This window comes from Callorhinus ursinus, unplaced genomic scaffold, assembly GCF_003265705.2.
Source record: "Callorhinus ursinus isolate GAN/ISIS: 27379988/994484 unplaced genomic scaffold, GSC_fseal_2.0 scaffold50, whole genome shotgun sequence".
Classification (NCBI taxonomy): domain Eukaryota; kingdom Metazoa; phylum Chordata; class Mammalia; order Carnivora; family Otariidae; genus Callorhinus; species Callorhinus ursinus.
In genome coordinates, this window is record NW_027397112.1 from 7,141,610 (window position 1) to 7,165,179 (window position 23,570).

The 23,570-nt window shown below is 41.3% G+C and overlaps 1 protein-coding gene across 1 annotated transcript in view; it reads right to left on the reverse strand.

Annotated features, from left to right (window-relative positions):
• Window positions 1–23,483, reverse strand: part of PSMD12 (proteasome 26S subunit, non-ATPase 12) — a 31,371-nt gene extending 7,888 nt beyond the window's left edge. The window contains exons 1-7 of the mRNA XM_025889951.2: window positions 23,274–23,483; window positions 15,135–15,194; window positions 14,920–15,048; window positions 9,201–9,308; window positions 5,905–6,009; window positions 1,706–1,855; window positions 1,482–1,616 (exon numbers count right to left, since the gene is read on the reverse strand). Coding sequence (XP_025745736.1) covers window positions 1,482–1,616; window positions 1,706–1,855; window positions 5,905–6,009; window positions 9,201–9,308; window positions 14,920–15,048; window positions 15,135–15,194; window positions 23,274–23,381 — 795 coding nt within the window. The 5' untranslated portion in view covers window positions 23,382–23,483. The remainder of the gene's footprint in view (window positions 1–1,481; window positions 1,617–1,705; window positions 1,856–5,904; window positions 6,010–9,200; window positions 9,309–14,919; window positions 15,049–15,134; window positions 15,195–23,273) is intronic.
• Window positions 23,484–23,570: the final 87 nt, after the last annotated feature.

A 23,570-nucleotide genomic window follows, 5' to 3' on the forward strand; every position in this document is an offset into this window, starting at 1 on the left:
AACTCTGGCAGCAACTAAAAAATCATGGGAGAATTGTCTATATTCATGTCTGATATTATACTCAAGTCTTAGGGACTAAGCATACCACACCAAGCTGCCCTTTACAGTGGCTTCCTGTCACATTAAATTTCTCCGGAACAATTGCAGTAAATCTTTGCTAACTTGAATTACTACCTGGGCTGACATTTTTTGGTGCCAGATATATAAGGAAAAAGTTCTTGTAACAAGTTAGTACAAACACAGAATATACATATAAACCATTTGAAACAGTTTTGTGAAATAATTTTCCAAAATAATACTAGGTCTTTTACCTATAATCTTTGTAGCAAGTGACCTGCTATACATTATTTTATTTTATTTATTTATTTTTAAAGATTTTATTTATTTGTCAGAGAGAGCACAAGCAGGGGGAGCAGCAGGCTCCCTGCTGAGCAAGGAGCCCGATGGGGGACTCGATCCCAGGACCCTGGGATCATGACCTGACCCAAAGGCAGATGCCTAACTGACTGAGCCACCGAAGCATCATTCATTCATTCATTCATTCTCTACACCCAACATGGGGCTTGAAAACTCATGACCCCAAGGATCAAGCGTCGCATGCTCTACCGATTGAGCCAGCCAGGCACTCCTGCTATACATATTTTATTTAAGATTTTTTTTGGGGGGGGGGGCGCCTGGCTGGCTCAGTCGGTTAAGCATCTGCCTTTGGCTCGGGTCATGATCCCAGGGTCCTGGGATTGAGCCCCACATCAGGCTCCCTGCTCAGCAGGGAGTCTGCTCCTCCCTCTGCCCCTTCCCCTGCTTGTGTTCTCTCCCTCAAATAAATAAAATCTTAAAAAAAAATATTTAAAAGAAGATTTTTTTAAAAAAATGTATTTATGTGACAGAGAGAGTACAAGCAGGGGGAGCAGCAGAGGGAGAGGGAGAAGCAGGCACCCCATTGAGCAAGGAGTCTGACAGGGGGCTCAATCCCAGGGCCCCCCGAATCATGACCTGAGACAAAGGGAGATGGCTTAACTGACTGAGCCACCCAGGTGTCCCTATTTTTAAAAGATTTTATTTATCTATTATTTATTTAGAGCATGCTCGCCTGTGCGCAAGCACAGGAGTTGGGGGAGGGGAAGAGGGAGAGAAAGAATCTCAAGCAGATCCCGAGCTGAGTGCAGAGCCTGATTGTGGGGCTTGATCTCACGACCCTGAAATCATGACCTGAGCCGAAATCAAGAGGAGGACTACTTACCCGACTGAGCTGCCCACATGCCCCACTTTTAAACAGTAAGGCTACATTCTTCAAAAGTGATAATTTAGAATATTGTCACAATTCATTTGAATCAGTAAAGATAAACTGAATTATCAACACACTGAACAGAAAGCAGCGCCACACAACCACATATAATTACTGAAGTTAAAATCATTTCAAAATAAAAAATGCAAATTCTTCCTAGTAAGTATCAATGTCAAGTCTAAGAATATATTCTCACCTGTTGCCACTTTTCACTTTCTGCCTGTATACAGGGAGTATCATATATTGCTCTGTAGTGCTTACAAATAGACAAATAAGATCCCTCATGTTGATCCAGCTGAATCATTAAGTTATAATATTTCAATTTTAATTTCTGAAAAAAAAAGTTGATAAAATAAATTGGGGCTTATGGGTTTTTTCCAAACACTTCTAAAGTAAACTTGCAGTAAAAAACATGCTTACCTCTGTATTTTCTTCCTGGAAAAATTTGGTGTTAATTTTCTTGCTGATGATTTGTGTACGAATGTAATCCTTCACAGCTAGGCAGAGCCTCATTTGCTCCAAGATAAACTCCACTCTCTCCTTCTTTTCCATTGACCCGTAGGTTTCCACCTAGCAAAGTAAGACCCCAAATAAATTTATACTTGGTAATTTCTAAAAATTGCAAAATTAAATGTATGAAAATATTCACACTTGTCAAATAATAAGAACCTTCTCGCAAACTGGGAGAGTGCTGATGATATAGAAAGGTAGTTTCCTCCAGGAAATTACAATTAAAAAAATTATATAGGAAAGTCGATATTTTTTTGTTCTGGCATAAAAAGTTCTGTGAATTTTAGGGGTGCCTGGGTGGCTCAGATGGTTAAGCATCTGCCTTCAGCTCAGGTCATGATCCCAGGGTCCTGGGATCCAGCCCCACATCGGGCTCCCTGCTCAGCGAGGAGCCTGCTTCTCCCTCTCCCTCTGCCTGCTGGTTTCCCTGCTTGTACACTCTCTGTCAAAAAATAAATAAAATCTTTAAAAAAAAAAAGTTCTGTGAATTTTAACATATGTATAGACTTGTGTCATCACAATCAAGATACAGAATAGTTCTATCACCCCAAAACAAACTCCCTCATCTGCCCCTTCAGTCACATACTTCCCCGACTCAGAATGATCTGTTCTCCATCACTACAGACACGTCTTTTCAAGAATGTCAAACACAGAATGTAATCTCTCTCTCTTTTTTTTTTAAAGATTTATTTATTTATTTGAGAGAGCAAGAAGGAGAGAGAGAGAGAGTACATGAGACAGGGGAGGGTCAGAGGGAGAAGCAGGCTCCTCGCTGAGCAAGGAGCCCGATGTGGGACTCGATCCCGGGACTCCGGGACCATGACCTGAGCCGAAGGCAGTCGCTTAACCAACTGAGCCACCCAGGCGCCCCAGAATGTAATCTCTTGAGACTATCTTTGTTCACTCAGTAGATTCATTTAAGTTGTTATGTATATCAATAGTTCATTCATTTTTTTAAAATATTTTATTTATTTGAGAGAAAGAGAAATAGCACAAGCCGCGGAGAGAGTCAAAGTGAGAAGGAGGAGCAGACTCCCCCCTGAGCAGGGAGCTGACGCGGGGTGCGACCCCAGGACCCTGGGATCCTGACATGAGCCGGAGCAGATGCTTAACCGACTGAGCCACCCAGGCGCCCCAGAAATTACAATTCTAAACACGAAAAAAGGTGTCACTTGCAGGCTTTTTTTTTTTTTTAAAGATTTTATTTATTTGAGAGAGAGAATGAGAGATAGAGAGCACAAGAGGGAAGAGGGTCAGAGGGAGAAGCAGACTCCCCGCAGAGCAGGGAGCCCGATGTGGGACTCGATCCCGGGACTCCAGGATCATGACCTGAGCTGAAGGCAGTCGCTTAACCAACTGAGCCACCCAGGCGCCCTGCAGGCTTTCTATTTATATTAACAAAAAATTACAGAAAGAAGAGGTACTTGTCTTTTTAAAGTTCAGATAACAAGGCTGGTATGACTCCTAACAGATATAGAATGTAGCTTTACAGTAAATATACAACACATACAATATAGAAAATCAATTATGACAAATACTTTTTTTTTTTTAAAGATTTTATTTTATTATTTATTTGAGAGAGAGAGAATGAGAGATAGAGAGCACGAGAGGGAAGAGGGTCAGAGGGAGAAGCACACTCCCCGCAGAGCAGGGAGCCTGATGTGGGACTTGATCCCGGGACTCCAGGATCATGACCTGAGCTGAAGGCAGTTGCTTAACCAACTGAGCCACCCAGGCGCCCACAATTATGACAAATACTATGAAAAACTTTTTTTTTAAAGATTTTATTTATTTATTTGACAGAGAGAGACACAGCGAGAGAGGGAACACAAGCAGGGGGAGTGGGAGAGGGAGACGCAGGCTTCCGGCCAAGCAGGGAGCCCAATGCAGGGCTCGATCCCAGGACCCTGGGATCATGACCTGAGCCAAGGCAGATGCTTAACGACTGAGCCACCCAGGCGCCCCACTATGAAAAACATTTTTAATTTAATATTTGGCATAGACATACTGCAAATGAATTTATAAAACGTAGAATGGTAAAGTGGACTGAAGTAAGGCTATTTCATTACTATTATTAGGCCTGAAAAAAGTTTTTATTTCATGATCTTTGTAATTTTTTGTTAAGGAAAATAAAAACCTATACAATGAGCCATCAATGTTTCATTTATGTATCTTCACCCACTCTCCATGTGTCAATTACTTTGAAGCAAACTTCAGACAACGTGTCATATATTTCAATATGTCTCTAAAAGATAAACTTTGAAAAGTTATCTAAAAATTCCTTATATCACCAAATATCTAGTCAGTCCCCAATATCTATCTTATTTATTTTAATTAAATCAGAACCGAAATAAGGCTCATACTTTGCAGCTGGTAGAGCAGTTTCTTTTTTTTTTTTTTTTAAAGATTTATTTATTTATTTATTTGAAAGAGAGAGAATGAGAGAGACAGAGAGCACATGAGAGTGGGGAGGGTCAGAGGGAGAAGCAGACTCCTTGCTGAGCAGGAAGCCTGATGTGGGACTCGATCCCGGGACTCCAGGATCATGACCTGAGCCGAAGGCTGTCGCTTAACCAACTGAGCCACCCAGGCACCCTAGAGCAGTTTCTTATGGCTCTTTTTTTCTTGCCATTTATTTGTTGACAAAATCAAGCCAATCATCCTATAGTTTCCTAGAGTCTAAATTATGCTGATTGCATCCCTGTGGTATCATTTAATAGGCTCCTCTGTCCCTAGTATATCCTGTAAACTGGTAGTTAAACCTAGAAGCTTTATATAACTGAGGTGAATTTTTTTTTGGCAAGAATATTTCAGAGGATGTTGAATCATGAGGCACACAATCCTCCTGGTTGAAAACAGAGTTTGAAGGCAAAGCTATGGAGACAGTAGAAAGATCAGCAGTTGCCAGGGGTTGGAACGGGGAGGAAAGAGGAATAGGCAGACCACAGAGAATTTTTAGGGCAGTGAAATTATTTTATACGATACTACGTTGATGAACACAGATCATTATGCATTTGTCAAAATCTGCAGAACATACGATACGAAGAGTGAAACTTAATGCAAACTATAGACTTCAGGTGACCACATGTCGATGTAGGTTCATCAACCCTAACTAATGTACCACTCTGGTGGGAGATGTTGGTAGAACAGGAAGTTGTGCATGTGTGTGCGTGTTGCAGGGGGAGGGCATCAGGCGGCACATGGGAACTCTTTCTGTACTTGCCGCTCAACTTTGTTGTGAACCTAAAACTGCTCTAAAAAATAAAGTCTTTTAATTAAAAAGAAGAAAAGAAGTCTGAAGCCAAACACAACTAGTATGAATCTGAACTCCACCACTTCTTGGCAATGACTTATTAGGCACATTACTTAATCCCTTTGAGTTTGGGTTTCCTTGGCAGAAAAATGGGGATAAAAATAGTATTGTATATGAACACTGAAGAAGATAAAATGTATAGAGAACACAGGACATGGTTAAAAAAAAACAATAAAAACAATGCATAGCACACAAGATCCCCTCAGTGTTATTTTTTCCCTTCCTTTAGCTAAAATGGCACATGGCTGAAGCAATTTAACTTAATGTGGAAAACTTGATGGACCAAAATTATAAGGAAAATTTTGAGTGAGTGCGTCTATGGCTTTTCTCAGATTTCTTAGTCCATTGATGTCTCATTTTAAGATCTCTCTTAAATTTGTCCTGAAACATGGCAAATTATGAGGCAATTTTTCTTTGTTAAAACAATTTAGCCTAGAAATTGACCATCAATCAAATATTCATTTAGAATGAAGCTAATGATTAACAGCAAATCCCTAAGGCATACATAGTACCTGAATTACTAATTTAAGTTCTAAAGAGAATGAAAATTTTCAAAAAGCACAAAATCAAGACTAATGCATCAATTCTAACTTTTCTTCAAAACTTTTTTTAGCAGTTAGTCAGAACCCTAATTACATAATTTTCAGACACCTGAATATCAACCTTACACTCCCCTGTACTCACTTTTAGTCTTGGTAGTTTTGAAAAAGTGATAAGGTGTCAAAATAAGCTATTTCCATAAGAAATACTGCTGACTAAACATAAAGATTTTCACATTCTAAATACAACTCCTTACCTGTAACTCCTGTAAAATGGAGGCGGCCTCTTTCACGTCACCGTTTTGCTCTTTTATAGTTGCTAACGTTTTCGTCAGTCGAGCACGCTCAATTTCAACATAAATCTACAAATATGAGAAATTTATATTATCAAAATTCCCATGGAAATGTGTTAACATTTTATTTTTTTTTTTAAGATTTTATTTATTTATTAGAGAGAAAGAATGATAGAGAGCATGAGAGGGAAGAGGGTCAGAGGGAGAAGCAGTCTCCCCGCTGAGCAGGGAGCCCGATGTGGGACTCGATCCCGGGACTCCAGGATCATGACCTGAGCCGAAGGCAGTCGCCCAACCAACCGAGCCACCCAGGCGCCCAATGTGTTAACATTTTAAAGATAGAGTTGAACTATTATTCAAACTAAGCCTAACAGTATTTATCCTGCAGTTATTGTGCACCTTATCCTCCATGTACAAATATAGCTGTATGATATTTTACATTTCACAATCACAAAATTTTTTTTAATTTATTCATTTCAGAGACAGAAAGAGAGGGTGTGCGCGAGCACATACATGCCCACGCATGCATGCCCAGGGAGGAGGGGGAGAGGGAGAGAGAGAATCTAGAGCAGACTCCCTGCTGAATGAGCCTGACTCAGGGCTCGATCTCACGACCCTGAGATCATGGCCTGAGCCAAAATCAAGAGTTGGACATGACCAACTGAGCCACCGAGGCACCCCACAATCACATAATTTTTAAGAAAAGGTCTCTACGAAACATAATCCATATTTTGTAGCTTTGCCTCAAGAGCCTAAATATGAAATCATTGTGTTTAATGAATAACAGAACCATAAGCTACATTAAATAGTACAGAAAATAGAACAGTGTCTTTAAAAGAATTATTTGAGGGGTGCCTGGCTGGCTCAGTCAGTAGAGCACGTGACTCTTGATTTTGGGGTCATAAGTTCAAGCCCCACACTGGGTGTAGAGCTTATTTAAAAAAAATAAATAAAAATATTTGATCTTGTTAAAGTTATCAGCGTTTTTTGCAGATATAAGTAATGTTAGTGGATTTATAATTTCCAACAAATTAAACATCAAAAATATAACTATAGCCTAATGGAGTCTAGGGAACTAATTTTTATGCTGCTTAGGCTTGCTTATCCCTTTAGCCTTTGTTCTGCAGCAACCCCTTTCCCCACTCCACCCCCAAAACCTTAATTTCTAAGAATAACAAACTACTTTCACTTTCCTAAACGTCCCATGTGTTTCTTTCTTTTTTTTTAAGGATTTATTTCAGAAAAATCGTGGGCACGAGCGGGGGTGGGGTGCGGGGAGGGATAGAGGGAGAGAGAGAGAATCTCAAGCAGACCCCTGGTCAGCACGGAGCCCAACATGGGGCTGGATCTCATGATTCTGAGATTGTGACCTGAGCCGAAATTAAGAGTCAAGACACAGCACCGTGACTATTTTTATGACGGATCTCTCTGAGGAGGTAAAGAACAGTGTTCTCAGGGTTGCAGGTTCAAGCCCCATGTTGGGTGTAGAGATTACTTAAAAAAAAATAAAATCTTGGGGTGCCTGGGACGCCTGGGTGGCTCAGTCGGTTAAGCGTCTGCCTTCGGCTCAGGTCATGATCCCGGGATCCTGGGATCAAGTCCCGCATCAGGCTCCTTGCTCAGCAGGGAGCCTGCTTCTCCCTCTGCTTGTGCTCTCTCTCTCTCTCTCTCTCTGACAAATGAATAAATAAAAAATCTTTAAAAAAAAAAAAAAATCTTGGGGTGCCTGGGTGGCTCAGTTGGGTGAGCATATGACTTGATTTTGGCTCAAGTCATGACCTCAGGGTCATGAGACTGAGCCCCATGTTGAGCTCCACATTTGGTGGGGAGTCTGCTCAAGATTCTCTCTTCCTTGCCACCCCCCCAACCTCACACGCTCTCTCTAAAATAAATAAATCTTAAAAAAATAAAAATCTTTGAAAAAATTTTACTGAAGTGACAAAGACCTAATAAATATAACCTAAGTTTTTATCCTCAGATGACAAAAATCTGTCTAGAAAAAAAAATATATTTACGTCAGTCACCATTTCATACTTGTCCTTTTTAGAGAAACATAAAATTAGGAGAAAGAAGGGATCAAAAGAAATACAAATGGATTCTGGCAAGACAGTGAAATTTTGAAAATTAAACTTACACTGTGACTACGCTATTCTTCTTTTTTTTTTTTTTTTAAAGTAAGCTGTATACCCAACATGGGGCTTGAACTCAAACTCCAAGATCAAGAGTCAAGTTGCCCTACTAAGAGCCAGCCGGGCAGTTAAAAATATTAATAATTAAATAATTATAATAATAATAAATATAATAATTAAAATAATAAAACTATTATGTTAAATAGTAGAGTGAAACCTTAGCTATCCCAAGCATAGATTTCTCAAGCAGATCTAGGCTGGGGTGAAGAATTAGCTTTATGTTGGATTCATTGTTACTGCATGTAAATTTGGGGTAAGATCACTAATTCCTAGAAAAATCTGGATATATCAAGACTGTCATTCGGGGGCGCCTAGGTGGCTCAGTTGGTTGGGCGACTGCCTTCGGCTCAGGTCATGATCCTGGAGTCCTGGGATTGAGTCCCACATCGGGCTCCCTGCTCAGCAGGGAGTCTGCTTCTCCCTCTGACCCTCTTCCCTCTTGTGCTCTCTCTCTCATTCTCTCTCAAAAAAAAAACCAAAAAAAAAAACACACAAACAAAAAAAAGACTGCCACTGGGGCGCTTGGGTGGCTCAGTCGTTAAGCGTCAGCCTTTTGGCTCAGGTCAGGATCCCAGGGTCCTGGGATGGAGCCCCGCATCAGGCTCCCTGCTCAGTGGGAAGCCTGCTTCTCCCTCTCCCACTCCCCCTGTGTTCCCTCTCTTGCTGTGTCTCTCTGTCAAATACATAAATAAAATCTTAAAACAAAAAAAAAGACTGCCACTATTTAAATATATTCATTTGGGGGTGCCTGGCTGGCTCAGTCGGAAGAACATGTGACTCATGATCTCCAGGTCATTAGTTCGAGCCCCACGGTGGGTGCAGAGATTACTTAAAAATAAAGTCTTTAAAAAAAAAAAATATATATATATATATATAAATATAAATACATTCATTTATATATGCGAAGAAACTAGAAGGAAATGTATAAAGATAATGATTGCATGAAGGTGATAATCTTTTTGCCATCTTAAAAAATATATACATACCTATTGATATAATGTCTACATAAGAATCTCTGAATACAGAAAAGACAGGACTTTCCACTGTGAGTTACGCCAATGGAAAACTTACCTTTCCTTCTGTAACCATTCGTAGGGTATCAATTAATCGAAGTTTGATTGGAAGGTCTGTGATTTCCTCAACGTAAGTACAGCACTGTTGAACCATTTTTGCAACAGCCTACAATAATAACCATTCATAAGTAAGATTCATTCCTCATACAGTTAAAAAGGAAGAATTTCATTGATGGAAGAGCTATGTTCAAATCTAGTCTTCCCAAGCAATTCTAGAAATGGAAATGCCTATTAAAAAACATAAGGAGGGTGCCTGGGTGGCTCTGTTGTTAAGCATCTGCCTTCGGCTCAGGTCATGATCCCAGGGTCCTGGGATCAAGTCCCACATCGGGCTCCCTGCTCGGCGGGAGGCCTGCTTCTCCCTCTCCCACTCCCCCTGCTTGTGTTCCCTCTCGCTGTCTCTGTCTCTGTCAAATAAATAAATAAAATCTTTAAAAAAAAAAAAAACATAAGGAGCGGGGCGCCTGGGTGGCTCAGTCTCGCTGCGTTTCTCCCTGTCAAAGTTATCTGACAGGGAGAGAGGCAGCGAGACAGGGAACACAAGCAGGGGGAGTGGGAGAGGGAGAAGCAGTCTTCCTGCCAAGCAGGAAGTCCGATGTGGGGCTCAATCCCAGGACCCCAGGATCATGACCTGAGCCAAAGGTGGACGCTTAATGACTGAGCCACCCAGGCACCCCAATAAATAGAATCTTAAAACAAAACAAAAAAACATAAGGAGTGCTTGGCTGATTTAGTTGGTAGAGCATGGAACTCTTGATCTCAGGGTTGTGAGTTTAAGCCCCACGCTGGGTGTAGAGCTTGCTTAAAAAAAAAAAAAAAACAACTTCATGGGGCACCTGGGTGGCTCAGCTGTTAAGCAACTGACTTTGGCTCAGGTCATGATCCCAGGGTCCTGGGATCGAGCTCCGCATCGGGCTCCCTGCTCCACGGGAGGCCTGCTTCTCCCTCTACCTCTCCCCTTGCTTGTGCTCTCTGTCAAATAAATAAATAAAATCTTAAAAAGAATTTTTTTCCCCAAATGTCTCTGATAGGAGGCGCCTGGGTGGCTCAGTCATTAAGCGTCTGCCTTTGGCTCAGGTCATGATCCCGGGGTCCTGGGATACAGCCCCGCACTGGGCTCCCTGCTGCTCCTCAGGGAGCCTGCTTTTGCCCCTCCCCCCGCTCATGCTTTGTCTCTTTCTCTCTCAAATAAATAAAATCTTTAAAAAAAAAGTCTCTGATAGCTAAGAAGTACTGAACACCTAGTAATAAACTCAAAAAGGTGAGAAAAACCTCAGATGAAAGACTTTACCCCTCTCCACTACAAACAGTGAAGTGATTACATGAAAAGGGGTGTTTGAGGATGTCTATTAGAAGGCTTCCTAGATGGGGCACCTGGGTGGCTTAGTTGGTTCAGTGTCTGCCTTCAGCTCAGGTCATGATCTCAGGGTCCTGGGATCGAGCCCCGCCTCAGGCTCCCTGCCCAGCAGGGAGTATGCTTCTTTGTCTCTCTGCTTATGGTCTCTGTGTCCCTCAAATCAATAAATAAAATCGCAACTACTTTTTGGAGTCAAGCAAAAAAGCATAGAAGTTGCAAAAGACAAAAGGGGGAAGAAAGAGAAGAGAAAAGCAGAGTTCAGGGGTGGCTGTGAACACTACAAAGCCATAGCCAGCAAATACTGGGACTGAAGAAAAGAGTCAGTGGCAGAGGCAGAGCTTAAGTAGTTCCATTCCCTGGGTAGGGAGGAGAAGCCGCAGTCACCCATACTCCCCTCAATAAAATATGACATTGATGGTCACGTATCCCCTGCCCAGGTTCCTCACCTCTAGTTCTAACATTCTATCATCTAGGTCAGGGGTCAGCAAAACATTTTGGTAAATTTTGATAAATATTTACATAGTAAATATTTTAAACTCTGTGGGCCACAGGGTCTCTGGGACAAGTATTCAACTCTGCCTTTGTAAGTACAAAGCTGCCAGACAATGTATAACGAAAGGTGGCTATGTACAAAAACTTTATTTACAAAGCCAGCAGGTGGGATTTGGTCGTGGCCTGTAGTCTGCAACCTCTAATACAGACTCTAAACAGCATTATCAATTATCATAATCATTGAGAATAATAATTCGGACTCTTTGTCATCAAGACAATGCATATTTTTTTAAGATAGAAAAGTAAACAGAATACCTTCTGTCAATTATACCTCAATCAAGCTGGAAAAAAAAATCCCATGGTATATCCTGCAAACATTTCCTTGAAAAACAATATCATGTAGCTCAGGTTGAACTTCTAATTATCTGAAAAATTGGCTGTTCAGAGACACAGGAGTTCCAGAGAGCGAAGGTTTTATTATAAAATAGAACTCTTTCTTTTTAAAAAAAAAATTTTATTTATTTTTTTAAAGATTTTATTTATTTATTCATAAAAGACAGAGAGAGAGAGAGGCAGAGGGAGAAGCAGGCTCCCCGCTGAGCAGGGAGCCCGATGCGGGACTTGATCCTAGGACCCTGGGATCATGACCTGAGGTGAAGGCAAACGCTTAACCATCTGAGCCACCCAGGCGCCCAAAATAGCACTCTTTCAATAAGTGCAAGGCTCTGGGACACCTTGTATCTCAAAAACTGATCCCTCTAACACTAATTATAACCATGATTTCTAGAAGGGCATACAACTTAGTAATTCTAAAAGCTGTGCAAAAACTACATTAACAGAAATCAGATGGGGTACAAGAAAAACAAAACAAAACAATTACATCAATATTCTAATGGTAAGTGAACATCCTGCTGTTCCTTGAAAAAAATACAGGTCATTAGGTAAGTCATGGCTGGAGTGAGGCTTACCCCCTGGGCTCAAGTGACAGACAGTGAATTAGAAACCATTAATTTTAAGCAATCTAGAAAAGGTTATTTTAAGAAAATCATTACTTTCTAAGTCTGGTAGAGCAAAAAGAAAAGTTCTAGGTAAAAAGTAATTATGGGAAAAGGAGAGGCATATTTTGTGTCCTTAAGCACTTTCCAGAGCTAAGGAGACATGTCACAGCGAAAAGAGGAGCCCCACTGCAGCTGTGGTCATGCCATTAGCCAGTTGCAAGACTGGTTCAAACTCTTCTTCCTCCAGCAAGCCTCCCTGACAAACCTAATCAAAACCCTCTCTTCCTCCTTTCTTGTCTCCTACTGCCACTCATTGTTCTATGTCATTCACTATATATCGCTGTGTAACTTTTTTTTTAAGATTTTATTTATTTATTTTTTAGAAAGAGAGCGGGCTGTGGGAGGAGCAGAGGCAGAGGGACAAGCAGACTCCGCGCTGAGTGCAGAGCCTGACACAGAGTTCTATCCCTTGACCCCGAGATCATGACCTGGGCCGAAATCCAGAGTCAGCCACTCAACCGAATGCACCACCAAGGGGCCCCTATGTGTGTAACTTTAAAAAAAAACAAATCACCTTGCTACAAATGTAGTACTGTTACCTGTGATTTATACTGTGCACTGAACTAAAGGTTACCTGGCACATTTCTTCACATTCCAAGAGTCTTACATATAAATGTCAGTTTCTCAATCAGAAAAACAACAGAGTTAAACAGTCCCTTTTATTAGCTCTAAAATGTTATGACTCTATTAATAAACTGTATTTTTGGATATGTGCTTTGAATGGCACTTGTACTATTAAAACACATATTTTTGTTTACTTTAACCCAGGTTGCCTCAAGACAAATAAATAAGCAACCCTTTCCAAATTGTCCTACAGAAACAAATCTCTTAGAAAATCAGAGGAAGGGGAGCCTGGGTGGCTCAGTCATTAAGCATCTGCCTACTGCTCAGATCATGATCCCAGGGTCCTGGGATTGAGCCCCACATCGGGGTCCCTGCTCCGCGGGAAGCCTGCTTCTCCCTCTCCCACTCCCCCTGCTTGTGCTCCCTCTCTCGCTTTGTCTCTGTCAAATAAATAAATAAAATCTTAAAAAAAAAAAAGAAAACCAGAGGAAGACAATGGTTCATCTATGCCAGTCTCTCAACCAACTCTATGATGGTCTCTCACACCACAGAACTGAGCAGGAAAAGGCATATTTAAATGAATTTCATTCATATATACTAGTCTGCCTCAAATCTATATTATTTTTTTGATTTTTTTTTTTAAGATTTTATTTATTTATTTGACAGAGAGAGAGAGAGACAGTGAGAGAGGGAACACAAGCAGGGGGAGTGGGAGAAGGAGAAGCAGGCTTCCCGCTGAGCAGGGAGCCCAATGTGGGGCTTGATCCCAGGAACCCGGGCTCATGACCTGAGCCGAAGGCAGACACTTAACGACTGAGCCACCCAGGCGCCCCTTTTTAAAATCTTATTTTTAAGTAATCTCTACACCCAACGTGGGGCTCAAACTCACAACCCCAAGAGAGAGGGAGGGAGATTGAGACAGCACGAATTATATGCATGTAAACTTATCTAAAAAAAAAAAAGAGAAAAACAATTTGTTTTTTTGTAAAAAATAATTTAACCCACTCTAACACTAGGTTCACTTTAGCAGTAAACTAATAAGACAAAGATTTCAACAAGAACACCGTATTTCTGTTTTTGGTTCCACTATTACCCTGTTTTATGATGTTAATACATTTGAAAGCAAAAAATAAAAACCTGGAACTACTCAGGGAACAGCATTTTAAAGATGAGATATAAATGACAAGTGGAATCTACTTGTACAGAGAATCATTTAAATAACTCAAATAGAATGGGGTGCCCGGCTGGCTCAGTCAGTAAGCATGTGACTCTTGATGTCGGGGTCATAGGTTTGAGCCCCATGTTGGACACAGAGTTTACTAAAAAACAACAACCACAACAACAACTCAAGCAAAAAACAGGGAAAACAGAAAAGAAAATCTAGTTTCCCCAAAACACCAAATGAGAACGTAAGTCTTTAAACACAATTAGTCAAAATAATGTCTGAAAAATGGCCTCAAAACAAGTTAAATATTAAATGTTTAATAAAAGACATGACTATATAAATTACAGATTATCAATTTGATGGATTATAACACAATCATTTAAAATAATAAACATGAGGGCACCTGGGTGGCTCAGTCATTAAGCATCTGCCTTCGGCTCTGGTAGTGATCCCAAGGTCCTGGGATCAAGTCCCGCATCAGGCTCCCTGCTCAGCAGGAAGCCTGCTTCTCCCTCTCCCACTCCCCCTGCTTGTGTTCCCTCTCTTGTTGTCTCTTTCTGTCAAATAAATAAGTAAATCTTAAAAAAAAATAAAGAAATGAATAAATAAATAAGACAATAAAATAATAAACATGAGGGGGTGCCTGGGTAGCTCTGACAGTTAAGCGTGCAGCTCCTGATTTGGGCTCAGGTCATGATCTCAGGGTTGTGAGATCCACCAGGCTCTGCGCTCAGCAGGAAGTCTGCTTGAGATTCTCTCGCTCCCTCCCCCTCCCCCATCCTCCCCACATGCTAGGGCGTGTGTGCATGCTCTCTCTCTCTTAAATAAATCTTAAAAAATAAACATGAAGACATGGAGCTACATGTACACAGAACAAAGCTGCACTCAGCACAATTTTGTAAAAATATGCAAATATATAAAAACCAGAAGAAAAAAACATAAAAACAGCTGACATAAAAATATGGACATAATTTTTAAAAACTGTCTAGAATGTATGCTGATTTAACAGTAAATTTAAAACAGATTCATAGAGCGGTTTTCTAAAGTCCCAATTTAAATGCAAATGTAGTCATGAACTCACTTGTTTTAACTGACTCCGTCTTTTTGACAAAAGCATAATATTTTCATTAAGTAAATCCCATTCTTTAGCCTCATAGCACATCTTCACTACTGCAACTAAGATGCGGGATGTAGACACCATATCAGAAGCCTGTAAGAATGAAAATATACTGAAGTTAATGGAGCACAGTTAAATGAAATTAATGATAATTGAGGTTTTCACTATAATCTACTCACAGTGCGGGTCTGTTTCTCCAAAGAGAGAAGGGTTTCAATGACTTCTTGAAGTCTTCCTTCCTAAAACAAAAGATAAAAATGAAGAATAAAAACACTACCACCAACACAAAACCAAACAAACTAGTTTATTTATTTTATTTTTTTTTAAAGATTTTACTTATTTATTTGAGAGGGAGAGAATGAGAGATAGCACAAGAGGGAAGAGGGTCAGAGGGAGAAGCAGACTCCCTGCCGAGCAGGGAGCCCGATGCGGGACTCGATCCCGGGACTCCAGGATCATGACCTGAGCCGAAGGCAGTCGCTTAACCAACTGAGCCACCCAGGCGCCCCCAAACAAACTAGTTTAAAACGAGATGTTTCTGACACAGAAAAGAAAAAAAATCCATTTTAGAGGAAAAGGGCCACCCCCACTACTACTACTATTTGGTTTTCTCCTCTTGGTAGTGCTTGCTTTTCCTGTGAACTCCCTAAGTCAGTGGTTCCTAAAGTAGGGCCCACAGGCTGTTTTTAATAGTTCAAAAAGCCTAAGAGAAACTGAATATAGAACAATGATTTAATACCTGAAAAAAAGTCATTTTGGATTCTAAATGATCAACTCAGTGTGGTAACCTGATTATCTTGTTCTGAACTGAGACTCTAAGTGGCACTCACAAGTGTCTTTGAAGAATAAAAATAGAAAAAATAAATGATTTATGAAGTCACCATAACAAATACTTTAAAACATGAAATTTCGAGGAAAAATATAAAGGATGTTTGGTGGTGAAAAGACAAGAAACCCTGGTTTAATTTTTCAATGACTTTTTTTTTTTTTTTTTTAAAGTAAGCTCTATGCCCAGAGTGGGGCTTGAACTCACAACCTTGAGATCAAGAGTTGCATGCTCTGCCAACTGAGCCAGCCCGGAGCCCCTAATTCTTCAATGACTTTTAAAGTAAATTATAATTGCGCTTAAAGGAAATAAAGACCACCTGAGAATATCCATAATAGTATGCCAAAGGTCACACTTTTAAGCAGATACTGATTCAAATGGAATACCCTTTTTTGTCAACTGACAATAACCTCTATCTCTCTTATGCAAAAACAAAATATTTTTTCTGGGACGCACGTTAGGAAATGGGAAAAACAAAATCCAAATGATATAAACCTAAATGATAATATCAGGACTAAAATAAGCTATCCTATTAAGAAGCACACATTGTGGGGCGCCTGGGTGGCTCAGTCGGTTGAGCGTCTGCCTGCCTTTGGCTTGGGTCATGATCTCGGGGTCCTGGGATTGTTCTCTCACTCTCAGTCTCTCTCAAATAAATAAAATCTAAGGAAAAAAAAAACCCCAAACCAAAACAAACTACATTGTGATAAAAACAAAACCAGCCCACAGCAAAAAAAAAAAAAAAAAATTGGAAGTACTTAAGATACTGGTATTAATAACAGTGAATGAATTAGAAGTGATGAGGAGGGTTTTATTTTGAAATTGGCTTTCTAACTATAAATGAAATTACTATTTTTTATTTACTTTTTTAAAAAGATTTCATTCTTAAGTATCTCTACACCCAACGTGGGGCTCAAACGCACAACCCCAAGATCAAGAGCCACATGCACCACCAAGTGAGCCAGCCAGGTGCCCTGAAACTTATTTTATTTTAATGACATGCATGGATAGTACATGAGTACTACTTTTTTATTGATGAAAGAAACAGTTTTTGAATTAAGGATACAAATAATGTTTTGACTTTTCAAAATACTCTTTCCATATTTTCCAAGATAATGTTTAAACTATGAATTTTCTATGGAGCAAAGAATGTGTACTGTACAGCCATTATTTGAACTTACTATAATTAAATCTGAAACATGATTACTAGCATTGTAACAATGTTTCCTATGCAAAGGGGGAGTATCAGTTCTGCAAATTCTATAGATTCATGTGTATCATGAATGCTGACTAAATGTCCATCAGAGGAAAACAAAGAACAAATCCATAAATTCTTCAAAGTTAAAGGCTAATAAATCATAAAAGATCAAAGAATCTTAGCACTGTAAAGACTGCTGAAGATTATTTAATCCGATCACATCATTTTAGACTATAAAAAGACTAAGGACCAAACAGCTCAGCCACAAAACTTATCAGCAGAACCAGAACCCAGGGCTCTTGCCTCCTGGCCCAATGTTCCCTCCATGACACCAAACTGTAATTAGTTTAAATCACACCTTTGCTTCCATCTAAGTAATTTCCATTAGGGAAATAGTTACTATCTGGCAACAAATGTAGTGTAAAAATAGTTAAAATGCAAAATCTGTTCATTAATGGTCATCTGTCATTTTTGCAATTACTATTAGTCATCTGACTATAATCAACAGGGTATAGTTTATGGTATTTTAATTCTGAAGTTTTTTTGTTTTTTTTTTTTAAGATTTTATTTATTTGAAAGACAAAGTGAGAGACCAGAGGGAGAGGGAGAGCCCAATGCGGGGCTCAATCCCAGGACCCTGGGATCATGACCTGAGTGGAAGGCAGACGCTTCACTGACTGAGCCACCTGGGTGCCCCCAGAGTATGGGTTTTAAAGAGCTGCACTCTACATGTGAAGGAATCACATAGCACTTTAGAGCCATAGGCTCTAGGTATCAACAGAACATTAGCGGTCACCTTCTCAGGAAGGCATTTTTTTTTTTTAAGATTTTATTTATTTATTTGACAAGAGAGAGAGACAGAGAGAGAGGGAACACAGCAGGGGGAGTGGGAGAGGGAGAAGCAGGCTTCCCGTGGAGCAGGGAGCCTGATGCGGGGCTTGATCCCAGGACCCTGGAATCATGACCTGAGCCAAAGGCAGATGCTTAATGACTGAGCCACCCAGGTGCCCCTCAGGAAGGCATTCTTAAATAACTCCCCATAGTCAGTGGGTTAGTCAGCACTTCCTTCTTTAACTCACAAGCCCCCTGACTTTCTGCTTTGTAATGACTCCAAACTCTTTTCTATTTTAACACTGTCTTCCTAGTCTCACTAGAATGTAAATTCTGTAAGAAAAGGGACTGCGTGCGTCTATACTGTTCACCACTGTAGCTCACTCTGCACCTGGCAAAGCACATCATGTTGCTTCTGTAGATATGGTACATCCCTTTATACCTTGTACCAGTTATTAACATGCATGTCTTGCCTCCTAAGTGGTCTCTAAGTTCCTTCAGGGCTGGACCACGTTTGATCGTTTCCCACGCACCAACTTGTACACAGTATGCACTGACAATGACCAGAACTATCAGATGACCTTAAGGGCTCTGAATTCCTGATTCTCACTGTCACACTACGTAGGATGTGACAAGTTACATGGCTGGCAATTCAGCGATTTGAGGGACGCTACCATCAACTTCATTAAATACAACTCCCAATTATCTAAACATCCCATTTTTTTCTCCCACGCTTCCATGTTCAAGGCTATGGCTAGCCATCTTCCTCCTTTCTTTCCTATCTTCACACAGTTCTTGAAATTCCACCTCCTCGATCCTGCTTTTCAACTCAGAGGAACGAGATGGTCGGAGCTATCAAAACCAACTCGTCAGAACATGTGACTTTTGTGACTCATTTTTCTCAACAAAATAATCTCTGTAAATGAGGTAAATGACTAAGGAGTTTGTTCAACATCAATACATGTTGGGTATCTGCAAATTCCGTATGTTTGTGTCCTTTAACTCCTAAATGGATCCAATCTTTTAATGATTTGTTAAACAACCTAAGTAAGAAAAAGACCAACAGCTGAAATTTAATGCCAATCCAATGCTTTCACAGGACCTATGTCTTAAAGGCGGGGGGGTCTCTTTGTCCAAGCTGCTAACAGTCAATAAACTGTTTTACATTTCACCTCCTCTTTATTTTTGATATTAACCTTGAGAAGATGCTGCAGCTAATCAAATGAAAAGACAAGAACCACCAAAGGATATATTCAATTTAAGAATGGAAATAATCTCCAAATATCCACGTACCAAATATACCATAATCAAGAAGGGTGGTGGTGATCCTCTGTGTATTAGGAACTGCTCTGTACTACATAGTTACAGTTCAGAAAAGGCCCTCTTTGGATTAAAACAAGGGTGAAGCACTAACCATTACCAAGAACTAGTATCACTCTTACTATCTCACCAACCTCAAATACCAATCACAGAGGCATCAGAATGTAATGGTTAAAAACAAAGGCTCTGGGGCGCCTGGGTGGCTCAGATGGTTAGGCGTCTGCCTTCGGCTCAGGTCATGATCCCAGATTCCTGGGATCGAGTCCCGCATCAGGCTCCCTGCTCCTTGGGAGCCTGCTTCTCCCTCTGCCCCTCTCTCTCTCTCTGTCATGAATAAATAAAAATCTTAAAAAACAACAACAACAACAAAAAAAGGCTCTGCAAGCCAGACTACTTGGGTCTAAATGCCAAGTCTTAACACTGTGTTACCTCAGGCAAGACACTTACCCTCTCTGACCCTTAATTTTCTCTTCAGTGAAATAAGCATAATAATTCCTGCCCCACAGGGTTGCTGTAAGGATTAAAACAATACCAGGGCACCTGGGTGGCTCAGTCATCAAGCGTCTGCCTTCCGGCTCAGGTCATGATCCCAGAGTCCTGGGATCAAGCCCCACATCAGGCTCCCTGCTCAGTGGGGAGCCTGCTTCTCTCTCTCTCTCCCTCTGCCCCTACCCCCCCAACCGCTTGTGCACTCTCTAATAAATTAAATATTTTTTTTAAAATACACAGCAATAAATATTAGTGACTGGTGTTATTTGTTGAATGTGACATGAGTGTTGGGATACAAAAACATAGGTCATTGTAGGAGATTCAAATGGCCTAGATTTGGCAATTTTACCACTCACATCTAGACTTCAGTTTGCCTTTTGAAGGTTTCTGCTATCTGTGCTTTTCTCACTGGGTACATTCTTATTTTCTATACACATACATTTTGTCTTTCACATTAAAAATAAAAAATGACTGGGGCGCCTGTGTGGCTCAGTCGTTAAGCGTCTGCCTTCGGCTCAGGTCAAGCCCCACATCGGGCTCCCTGCTCGGCGGGAAGCCTGCTTCTCCCTCTCCTACTCCCCCTGCTTGTGTTCCCTCTCTCGCTGTGTCTCTGTCAAATAAATAAAATAAAAAATAAATAAAAAATGACTTAAGTACAAAAGTAAGTCTCTTAAAGAGGTCGTAGAATATAGCAAAAAACACTACCTGCTGCTAGGAGACCTGAGCATGACCTGGCTTTGCTGCAGACCTTGGATAAACCACTTAAGCTGCAAGAATCTTAGTTTTCTCACAAGTAAAAACAATAAAACTTTCTTTAGTTTTATCGATGGGCTCAAAGTAAAAAACTGAAGAATGTACGCTAAAGTGTTCTATAGGGGCACCCAGGTGGCTCAGTTGGTTAAGCATCTGCCTTCAGCTCAGGTCATGATCCCAGAGTACTGAGATAAAGTCCGGCATTGGGCTCCCCGCACAGCGGGGAGCCTAGTTCTCCTTCTCCCTCTGCTGCTCCCTCTGCTTGTGTGTGCATGCACACACACGCTCTCTCTGTCAAATAAATAAATAAAATCTTTTACAAAATAAAATAAAAGGCGAAACAAAGGAACAAATCTTAAAATTAACTAGATGGTAAGACAACCATCTAATCCAAAAGTTGAAAATTGTAGGTTTGCATTAAGGAACAAAAATGAAAACACTTATGCCCTGCCATCCCCCAGCCCTCTACCTGCCCTTCACAAAAATAATCCATACCTGTGCCTTGTTTTGTTTCACTGGCTCACTGGCTTTAAAAAAAAAAAAAAAATGCAAATGGCTTTAATTTTACCTAGTTTAACAGGCCCCAACATTCCCTGTTTGAAACATTTGTTACCAATTTGACACCTAAAAAGGCATTTGATTTTGCAAGTCTTTTCAACCATGTGGAACTAACCACAATGTCCTAAATAAAAGCCATACACATGATTACAACTGTAACAGTGAAATTTTTTTCTTACTGGCCTATAAGCTATCTGAGGGCAAGAGCTTTGTCTAATAATAATCTTTATACTCCCCACAATGTCTAGCACTGACTACTGACAGTAGGCTATCAGAAGAAATCGGTAAAGGGAAGATTTTTTTCTCCCAGATCTCAGCTTTAGGAATAGCTGTACTTCTTTAAAGCAAATGGTTTCTTCCTTTGGACACTAGCAATCAATGACTTCCAAAGTGGTGGTTCAGGGGCTGACTTTGGCCCGTACGTATGTTTTGTTCGATCTATGTGGTATTGGCTCAAATGTGTTTTAAAACAGATTTGTGTCCAGTTTCTAAATATTGAGGCAATTCATATAAAAAAAAACCCCTCCATATTCCTAGTTTCTCCCTCAAATTAGAAGAGTTGACAAGGCTTGGCCTTCATCTCCAATAGGCAAAGATTAACTGGAGGTGAAGAGTTACTGCCCCCTTTCCCTGGACAGGTGCTCAGAAGTTCAGGTTTTCATTACACTTGGCTCCCTAGGCAGGATAGCATGGTGAGAGCACAAGCACCAGAATCAGTCCACTTGGTTTGCATCCTGGCTCCACCACTTTACTAGCTGTATGACCTTGGAGCTCGTGACTCAACTTCTCTTAGACTGTATTCATGTCTGTAAAATAAGAAGAACAATACCTATCACATAGGCCTAAGGTGAGGACCGAATGAGCTAATGCACGCAAGCACTCAGAAGAGTGTCTGGCACTGCAGAAAGTACTCACTAAATGCCAGGAATTGTTATCCGCCTGGCACTATAGGTGTCTTCCAACCCTTATATACACGATGTTTCTTTACGCTAGCTTCCAGTAAGTACAGAGATGAATTCATGGCTGCCCTCCATCAAGTGTACTGAAGTTAAGAAATTCAGGTATATCAACTTCATCATCTTTCCCTATCCCTGTCTTTTGTAAAGCTCTATTAAATCCTTTATCAGAAAAAAGGGAAGTATTGAAAAGGTTTCTTTCTAAGAAATATTACTGTGAAATAATACTTGACACTCCTCCTGTCCCTGAATTTATTACACTTAAATGTACTTATGCAGTAAGCTTCTTTAAGGGACAGAAACAACTCTATTAGTACATGCATCCCAGGTGAATAGCAATAAGTGTTTGTGGCTGGATTGAACAAGGAATTTAATGAGGACTGACAGTAAGGATTCTTAGCAACAGCCCATGATGGGAGTTGATTTAACAACCATCCAAACCCACTACAGACAGAACCTAGTTTTGAATCCCCGGTTCTATTACTAACTGTAACGTTCCACAAGAAACTCTCCAAGCCTTGGTTTCTTTATATAAAATGATACATAAAGTTGCCTGGCACATAGCGGGGGTGGGGTGGGGGTGGGAGGGGTATAAATGTTAGGATCATGTTAAATTTCTATTCCAGGGGAGATAAGCAGTTGGGCTAAACCACTGTTCATGACCTCCCTTAAAGAGGTTATCCTGCACTTATGTGAAGTTTGTCTTTACTTCTGCAGTTCCCGCTCCAGGAACGATTCCTCCCCATCCCAATTTTTAAGGCCCAATACAAACGTCAACTTCTCTGTAAAACCTTCCCTTATCCCACCAGTAAGAACGAACAACTTCCTTCTCTGTTCCAGCGGCACGTTTACACTTGTGTGAAACTCACCACCCCGCCTTACTCGTCTAATTCGTGATGTATACGAACTCCTTAAGGACAGGAATCCTGTGCTAACCACCTTCGCCCCTATCACTTTCCTAACCCTTCTCCTGGCTAAAGGCCAGGAACATCCCATGATCCATAAGCAACTTAACTACACAAATTGATTCAGCAACGGCAACAGAACTCAACTCTCTGATCTAGCCTGAACGCTGAAGCGGCCTTAACCCCTGGGAAACTGCTAAAGTAAACGTTAAACAGTACCAAGAAACGGTAAAAAGTACTATGGGGCCCCAACTCCTCCGGGAAGTGGCCATCTGTCCTGGGGAGGGTTTGGGAAGCTGTATGCACTAGCATACTCCCGCTAAGGAGCGGACCTGGGAACTCCTACTCATGCAGGCCCAACTCGGGCTGGACAGGCAGTGGGAGACGCGCCCTCCAGCCAGCAGGCCCCCTGAGGCCTAAGCAAGCTCCGCGCCGTGACTCAGCCCTCGGCGCCCGCCAAGAGCCAGCCGGCCTCCCCTCACCTTGGCCAACTTCTCGCACTCGGGCAGTCGTTGATCCACCGTGGCGCTGTAGTCCACCTCCATCTTGACGATGCGCCCATCAGCCCGCTCCGAGCCGCCGTCCGCCATGGTCCCTGCCTGAACGTCCCTTGATGTCCCCCTGATTCGGCCACCACTCGTCACCCACACCGGAAGCCGCCTGCGCACCCGCTCAGGCAGTGCGTCGGGAGCCCGTGCGAAGGACCCCACGAGGCCCCCTGCGCTGGCCACCAGTCCGGCACTGCCGCGGACAGCCCTGGGGGCGGGGTTGGGGGCGGG